At 47.6% G+C, this 9,049-nt stretch overlaps 1 protein-coding gene across 1 annotated transcript in view; it reads right to left on the bottom strand.

Annotated features, from left to right (window-relative positions):
* Nucleotides 1-3,665, bottom strand: part of T265_07096 (hypothetical protein) — a gene marked incomplete at both ends in the record, with an annotated part of 61,995 nt that extends 58,330 nt beyond the window's left edge. The window contains one exon of the mRNA XM_009172539.1: nt 3,463-3,665. Coding sequence (XP_009170803.1) covers nt 3,463-3,665 — 203 coding nt within the window. The remainder of the gene's footprint in view (nt 1-3,462) is intronic.
* Nucleotides 3,666-9,049: the final 5,384 nt, after the last annotated feature.

Raw genomic sequence — 9,049 nt, 5'->3', positions numbered from 1 at the left:
CCCCCCCCCAAATCATCGGTGAACGAAACTGCGGCAGCTACAACCACTGTACGACGAGCACGAGGTTCTTACAGCTGACAATGATGATGATGATAGATACTCCTACAGGGTTGGTCTCGCACATCTGAACGTGGATGACCTGGATAGTAGTGAGGTGCTCGTCTAGGAGGGTTAATTTACCAGACTTCATACGCTGCGGTCCTGGATTAGGTAGACAATCGTAATCCTACTTACTTCTACCTTGGGTTGCCGACCACACCGACTTCACATAACACCGTTTCACGAGACCTCACTCATAAAGTGCCAAAGAAAAATGCCTAAAAAACCGTTCAGCTGTAGCGCCCTTTCAGTACCTAGCTGCCATAACAGCCGAAGGAAGCACGAGGGCTGAGATACTGTTAGGTTGCCCAAGCCTAGACAGGGGAAGTCGAGGCCAAGATCGGGTTCGAACCACGAACCTTCTGGTCAGTAACTTCGCGCTCCAACCACTTGAGCTAACATACACGCTAAACGCTATTTGTTTTGTGCGATAAGTAAACATAGTCAGCGTAAAAACAACACTATTACTACAATCATTATCATTACAATACTATCACTACTAATAGTAACAGAAATGCAGACGAAAATGCGCACTGCATCAAAGCACGTGATTTCTGCTCTTCTCAGAGGCATACAGGTTTCCAGAATAAACACGGATCAATTTCACTTTACCAGCAATAAACCAAGGGCACGCTGGTTGCAGTTACTAAGATTTCAATCATTAGGGTGTGGGAGAGCGTGGGACATACAGCCGAGAATCGGAGATGAGGGCGTAACCAATTAGTTCGCGATGCTGGCCAGCTATGTATAGATGGCGATAGCATCGAGTTGAGACCGTCGGTGACTGCGTGAATGGGTCATGTCTACCATTGTCATTAGAAATTATTAAGTTGATCCCCGGGGTCCCCATCCAAACAGGCAACAGTTATCAACCCGACGGAGCTTGTTGGAAGTTGTTTTCACAGTTCGTTGCCACGTCATGCAATGTCCACCTCTCGGCCGTCTCCGCTCAGCACAGAGCTTGGCGAAAAGAACTCTCTGACATGCACATTACATATCCAAACCGGCATAACCCTTGAAGCGTGAGCAATTCATCCATCGTGTGACGTCAGTTTTCCTAGAACCATCTGGCGCACCTAAGCACGGCTAATCCGATCTTCCCATCAGACCCGACCAATGCATCGGAGACACCGACACCTAAGTAGTACCACAGTGTAGACTCTGCCCTTGATAGAATGACGTCACGTGGCGCCATAGGTGTCCGAGGTTGGGAGAAAGCTGCCCTGACCTCAGTTCGATAAGTGATCTCGTTTCCAACCAGTCCACCGGAACTTATACAACCACCCAAGTAAACGAATTTACCTACCACGTCGATTGGCTCGACCGCAACCGGGGTTTGGGTTTGATCTCACTCAGTCTTGTGCACCAGCTTGCACTTTTCAGGTGTGAAGCACATACTGTGCAACAGAAATATTTAGGTTATTTAATATGGCTTGCATCTTTGAAGGATCCAAACGAAGGAGGGTAATGAGCGCAAAGCATTGTTTGATTTGTCAAGGAATGTCTTGTTTAGTCCAAAAGTAGTTTCATATATAGCGGTTGCCAATATGACATTTTGATGACCGATCTTTTGGAAGAAGTGTTACCACCATAACCATGTCATCGGCACACTGTGATCTTAGCCGGTTCTTTCTTTCTTTGTTTCTTCCTCTCGTACGCAGCAAGAAGAAAAGGTGTTAGGATCAGGATCAAACGAGCACTACTGACAGTTTATGCTCCACTTTTAGAAACATCCATTCTCTGCAATTAGCTCGTCATACAGAGGATGGATCGCAGCAGAAGAATACCCCACGGTCAGACCGACCGTGAAAATAGTAATATGAACAATACACGGGAAGAAAAATGTCATGATAGACTGAACAGATGTCTTTGAAAAGCGGGAGACTGTAAGAGTTGGGGAACACATACAGTGGTATGGTGTTGTAGAGGTGGGCTATTCTGGAGAAAAAAATGAGTGGGCAAGCAAGTCAGCCATACACCGTGGGTCAAAACCTCATACAGATGGTTGGAAACAAAATGGTGGGTTGTACGGTTAGGGGAAAAGCAAAAGGACGGGAGGGTGATAGTGACAGCTGTAAAAAAAAAGAGAAGCCGTGTCCGACGTTTTGCATGTTAAACGTCAGGGAGGGTGAGATGACGAGGTACATCGTTCTATTCCTAATACAGATGGGGGGCGTTACAGCTGAATAATTACTATTATACTGATGCATTCAACATTCCCTAGGAAGCAGGCAGTCGACAGGGTTGATATCTATGGTGAACCTACCGCCCTTCAAAATGAGCATTCAGTTTGGCGAACTTTGTGTTTATTGCCCCAAGGCTGGTTTCTCCCAATATGAAGCCTGTGAATATATTCATGTTAGTACTACCAACAACACTAGTGCCTTTCCAAGAACTGTGGAGCACACACTGGTATGTGATGTGAAAAATGCACGGTCAGAATACAGTGTAAATAATAATAATAATAATCGTTCAGCTGTAGCGCCCTTTCGGTGCCTAGCTGCCATGCCACCCGAAGGAAGCACGAGGGCTAGGATACTGTCAGGTTGCCCAAGCCTAGACAGGGGAAGTCGAGTGGCGGAGGTCGGGTTCGAACCACGGACCTTCCGGTCAGTAAATTCGCGCTCTAACCACTTGAGCCATCTCGTACTTTGAAGTGGAACTTCGAAGTCACCCCAAATGACTCAGCCAGTCTATAGGCGACTAGTTCAAAATGATAATGGCTGACTACCATTATTCAGGCTCACTATGTGAATGAACTAGCAGACATTCAATCAATTAACAATGAAGTTCTGGCGGGGCTGCCCAAGCCCCCAGACAGGAGCAGTCGGGATGCTGAGGTTGCGTTCGAGCCAACGACCTCCTGGTCAGTAAGTTCACACCCTAACCACTGAGTTATTTCGAACTCGGTATTTCGATATCACCCAAGGTGTTCTATTCTGAAGTGACACCGTTATTACAAACGGTATCAGGTGAGACACGCGATATTCAGAACCAAAAGCTTCCAAATCGCATGTGGAGACTTAGCTGGACAATGTAGTGATAACGCTCGCCATACGAAAGTGCATACGACTATGTCGCACTGTCTGCGCGTCCCGCCGTATGTCCTAGGACTCGGAGCAGTTTAGTGTACAAATAGCTGGTCAGAAATAACCATGTTTCAAGTCTCGCCACTTTTTCCCGTATAGACCGTTGCATTAGCTAGTCAATCACTAAACTGACTAACATAGTACATGGCATGCGAATATGTACTGATATCGCCCGACAGAGTGTTCAAACCTGCGAAGCGAATTAAAAGGACCCAAGTCAATAATGACGGTGGAAAATCCTAAAGACAGATTGTTTCCCCAGACTTCGACTCACGTAGACTCAGGCCTCTTGCTGACGTCCTGAAGCCATTCCATTTTAAGTCCGGAATATCCTTTCTTCTGGACAACATTGAACTGGTTAATCAAGTCTGTTGGTGCAGTTTCTTTGTGTCCGGCTTGCATATATAGCACAATATACACCAAGAAGCACAGCCCAAAGAAAAACAGGGATGTTTTGAAAAGTGATCGTAACCGCATGGTGCTGAAATACAAAAAGTGCAGTCGAGGTAAATGTAAGTTCATAATGTTTAACGGACGGTATAAAGTTAAGCTCTTCGAAGAAGTTGGCATATTGGTACTCCAAGCATGTAGCAGAATCTGTGGAGGTACACCTGTGGAGCATCACCAACCCAGCGGTCAAGTAATTGATTCTTCTAGGCGCCATTTATCTATCTGAACGGGGCATCACTAAGGTTAAAAGTGGGTACTTATCCGGCCTAGCGAAGTCACATTCTCCCAGAAATGCTCCCAAGGAACCTCAGCAACAAAGCCTACACCTATACTGCGGTTCGTCGATGTAAACAGTTGTATGAGAACTGTTGAATGAGTTAATAGGCCTCTGGTGGTAGTATAGGCAGTTCGTGGTGGATTCGCGGTAGGGAACCGGGCCCATTGCGAGGCACGTACCGCCTCATGAACGTAGCATCATCATCATCATCATCATCATCATCATCATCATCATCATCATCATCATCATCATCATCGTCCGCATAAGGAGACTTCACAAGCCAAAGGGAGAACAGACTCCTGGTCAACACTTGATAATGTCGAGTTGGCGTAAGGACCGTAAGGACCGAGAAGCCTTCAACCCTACTATCCAGTTGTTCGCACCCAGGAGAGTAATTCACTGGAAACTCATTCCATTAACGTGTAAAGCAATCAATGACAACGCCTTATAGTGGCACCATTATCACTCTGCTACGCCAGTCTTCCGTCCAAAGAGACCAGTTCCGTACGCTTCCCTCCCACTGGTAGATGCCGAACTTCAACGGTTGGAAGAACAAGGCGTTCTGTCCCCTGTATCCTACTCTGCCTGGGCAGCGCCGATCGTTGTAGTAAAGAAACCTAACGGTGGCATCCGCATATGCGCCGATTTCTCAACCGGCCTAAATGCAGCTATCCAGCAGCACCATTATCCACTACCAGTACCCGACGATCTATTCACTGTTCTGAACGGTGGGAAGTTCTTCGCCAAAATCGACCTGGCTGAAGCGTACCTTCAAGTTGAAGTCGCACCAGAATCACGCCCACTACTGACAATCAACACACACCGCGGGCTGTATCAGTACAACCGTCTTCCGTTTGGCGTCAAAACCGCCCCAGCAATTTTCCAGCAATTGATGGACACCATCCTTTCTGGCATTCCAGGTGTGGTCGCATACCTGGACGACGTGCTGATCGTTGCTGTTTCCCCCGAAGAGCTTCGTGAGCGAATCAATGCCGTCTTACTGCGCATTCAGGACAATGGCCTCCGCCTCCGTCCCGAGAAGTGTCAATTCTTCTTGACAACTGTGAAATATCTTGGGTTCATTTTTGACGCCTCTGGTCGCTATCCTGACCCGGAAAACGTTCGAGCTATACAGCAGATGCCACCTCCTAAGGATGTACCATCATTACGTTCCCTTTTGGGGTTAATCAGCTACTATTCGGCATTCCTGCCTTCGTTGCACGACATCCGGCCCCCGCTAAATCGGTTGCTTGGAAAGGATGTCCCCTGGTGTTGGTCAGACGAATGCGAGGAAGCATTCTGCAAACTAAAGACGATGCTCAGTTCTGATCTGCTACTTACCCACTACGACCCAAAGCTGCCGATCGTTGTGGCAGCTGATGCCTCTAATTTTGGTGTCGGTGCCGTCATTCTACACGTCTTTCCAGACGGATCGGAGAGGGCCATTATGCATGCGTCGAAATCACTAACCCCAGCAGAACAGCGATACGCACAGATAGAGAAAGAAGCGTTGGCCTTAGTGTTCGCGGTTCGGCGTTTCCACAAAATGTTGTATGGCCGCCGTTTCACCCTACTTACCGATCATAAACCATTGCTCTCCATTTTCGGCTCAAGGAAAGGTGTTCCCGTACACTCTGCCAACCGCCTGCAAAGATGGGCCCTGATTATGCTGGGTTATGACTTCGATATTCAATATCGACGCACCACCGACTTCGGTCAGGCCGATGCATTATCTCGGCTGATCAACAACCAGCCAACACCCGAAGAAGACACGGTTATTGCGCATGTTGCATTTGAGGACCCAGCCGACCCACAGTTGGTCCAGTCCGTTCGTGCCCTGCCCGTGACAGTAACAGAGGTTCAAAGAGCTACCACAGCTGATGGAACGCTTCAAAAGGTGATCCGATTCATGAATTCTCGGTGGCCTTCGAATCTCAAAGATGATTCCCTTCGACAGCTCTTTCATCGCCGAGATGCATTAGCGATCGTAAAAGATTGTTTAATGTTTGGAGATCGCGTGGTGATTCCGCAACCTTTACGCCATCGAGTTCTTCGTCAGTTCCATTCTGGACATCCAGGAATCAACCGTATGAAGTCAATAGCTCGCAGTTACGCATACTGGCCGCACATGGACCAGCACATCACTGATTTTGTAAAACGCTGCTCCCGATGTCAACAAGCTTCAAAGAATCCGCCACACCAACCACCGGTTCCCTGGCCTCGACCTGAAAAGCCCTGGTCTCGGATCCACATTGATTACGCAGGACCGATAAATGGCACTTTTTATTTGGTTTTGATTGACGCTTTTTCCAAGTGGCCAGAAATCGTTCCGGTGTCATCTCCAACAACATCTAGTACGCTGAGAGTGTTATCCAACATTTTCAGTCAGCATGGATTACCGGAGTCCATAGTCTCAGACAATGGTTCGCAGTTCACCTCTGCTGAGTTCCGCGACTTCTGCACTCGACATGCGATAACACACGTTCGTTCACCACCGTACCACCCACAATCGAACGGTCAAGCAGAAAGGTTCGTCGACACATTCAAGAGGGCTTTGCTTAAAGCTCGAGGGGAGGAGACATCCGTCGAAGCCCTTCAGAGATTCCTGTTTGTGTACCGAACGACCCCGAATGACGCTTTGGCAAACCACCAGTCACCTGCAGAGGCACTCATGGGCCGTAAACTTAGAACTGTGCATTCTTCCATGTTGCCAACACAACCTACTGAGTCAAGGTCCATACCGGTGGCAGTTGGAACTCCATTCAAGGTGGGAACGCCCGTGCTTGTCCGTGACTATCGCCCAGGACATGATTCATGGATTGCAGGTCGTATCCTGCGCAAACGCGGTAGTGTAATGTACGACGTGTCGGTTGGTCAAGACACCTGGACCAGACATCAAAACCAACTCCGCTTTAACAGCACGCCGGAAACTCAAGTATGTTCGGGTAGCATACCGTTGGACATATTGCTCGATACTTTTGAGCTGAAAACTGAGACAGCTTCGAAAGAGGAGAGTGTGACCGGCAGCTCAGTATTTGATCCAACACTTCTTCCCAGGCGGTGGACAGACCGACGCCGCCGCCAGCCGGAGCGTATCCAGGTCGACCCCCGTCGAGTACGCTACTGACTTTTCACAAGGGGAGGTGTTGGGGATATCAATATCCCCCAGAAAACGCTGTTTTTATGTGTGCTAGCGAACTCCTGGCATCTTCAAGGTCAAACTATGAAAAATCAATGGCCTATTGATACTCCAAGAAAATTTAAATCCGACCACGTACAGGATACCATTCTTTCCACTGACTTGGGTTCGGAAGCTCCGGGCATCGCCTGTTGATCGTGTGTTGTTGGATTATTAAAGTTTGTGTCCGAGGTTTTCGTCTTCTTACTATTCGCCGTGCTAGGAGTCTGGATCAAGCAACATAGCTGGGGAGAGAGTATTACCACAATCCGCATTATCATATTGTTTGCTCGCTGCGTGACAGAACCGTAACAGGAAGTCATTTCCAAAAACCTCAGATGCATTGGTCACTACTATCTTCCTGGATGGAGACCCCAAGTCGGGTCACGTAAATGGTTGGAGACATTGTCAGGCATCACTCAGCCGTGCCCTCGATGGCCCTCATGTATCCAAACTGTTGCCTTCCAACCGTAAGGACGACTAGCCGAACCACGGTACATGTGGTTACAATTCACGGTTGAAAATCTGAAGACAATTGACTTGCTGGAAGCTGAGCCGCTTGAAGTACGTACCTTTTCGTAAACCGTTGTTGCTGTCTGTGTGTGCTGACTCGTGTTAACGATTCACCGCGCTGTGCCCAGTTCTTAATATTGATTTCGGAAGCACGAGAATCGCGACTACGAACAAAGCCGCATTGTCTGCCATCAAACACGTCACAACAAATACCAGCGACATCTACAGGTGACTCTCGCTGTTGTTGAGTCCATGCTCACTGAGTAGGTGTTGCGCGGTTGAAATCGTGTTTCTCAGGACAGCGCCCTCCAGCACTTTCAGATGTGAGACCTAGAAAGTCATCGCAGAATCGCACACTGATTGTGTTCAGCAAGGTTATGATCACGTGCCGAATTTCCAATGGTCAGCGCGAGTGAAATCAGTCTCGACTTACATCCCAGGATGGTTCATCTATGATCCAAGTGACTTTCCTTTAAGTGAACTTAAGAAAATTTCCGAATTTCTCTGATCGCAACCTGGGAGTTAAATGGACGCAAGCAACACGCTGTAATTCAGGCCTTCTCGCCCTTCTTTGTGAATTCAAATTTTCCGTCATGGTTCTACATTATTTTCAGGCTGCAGAACTACGGTCGGACCATACAAACATAAGTACGCTAACTGTAGTAGCAGGAGCGAGATATTAATCGCTAAATTGCGTAAACGCCAAGAGTGACCACAGTCCGCGTTAAAGCCTGCTTGACCACGATCGAGTCAGTCAATAAACACAGTGTTTGATTCCATGACTTATCGAGAAGTTTCTATTGAACAACAACAGCCAGACTACATAAAGCGGGAAACTGGAACCACGGCCCGCGGAATCCGGGATAAAATTCGAAATGCCGAAAGTTCCCGCGTGTTTGACACGGATTCACGATTGACGCACGGGGCCCTTGGCCGCACAATGTCCTTGACCGCAAAACATTTAGGAGTGGAATAGAACGTTTTGCTGAAAATGTTTCATTTTGTCGACTATGCGATCAAACCAGAAAACCATCTTAATCTACGTTCATATTTTTCCGGTTCACCAAATTTCATGGAAGCTCAGTATTCGAACAATGCAACTACCATATAAGACATTACAGCCAGAGACATGGTTGCTCCTGTGATTCACGAATTCACGGATTGATACATAGGATCGAGGCCTTTGCCCTAGTTCAAGTTTCCCATGTCGGTTTTGTTTTCGTCGTTAGGCGGCCGTCGTTCAACTGAATGACAAGTGAAAATATTGTACAGCAATATTCTTTGTGTTATCCGCGTGGGGCAGTATGCTCCCCAGCGCGAGCATTCACATAGATAAATGTCCAGTAGTGCTTCAAGCTAGGATCTAGCCTGAGCGTGGACAACCATCGGAAGGTCATTCCATTCAGCTACTACCCGAAATGAGAAAAAAACTAGCGTAATGAA

This window comes from Opisthorchis viverrini (genome assembly GCF_000715545.1).
Source record: "Opisthorchis viverrini unplaced genomic scaffold opera_v5_161, whole genome shotgun sequence".
NCBI lineage: Eukaryota > Metazoa > Platyhelminthes > Trematoda > Opisthorchiida > Opisthorchiidae > Opisthorchis > Opisthorchis viverrini.
The sequence above is the reverse complement of the archived record's forward strand: the minus strand, read 5'-3'. Positions and strand labels throughout refer to the sequence as shown.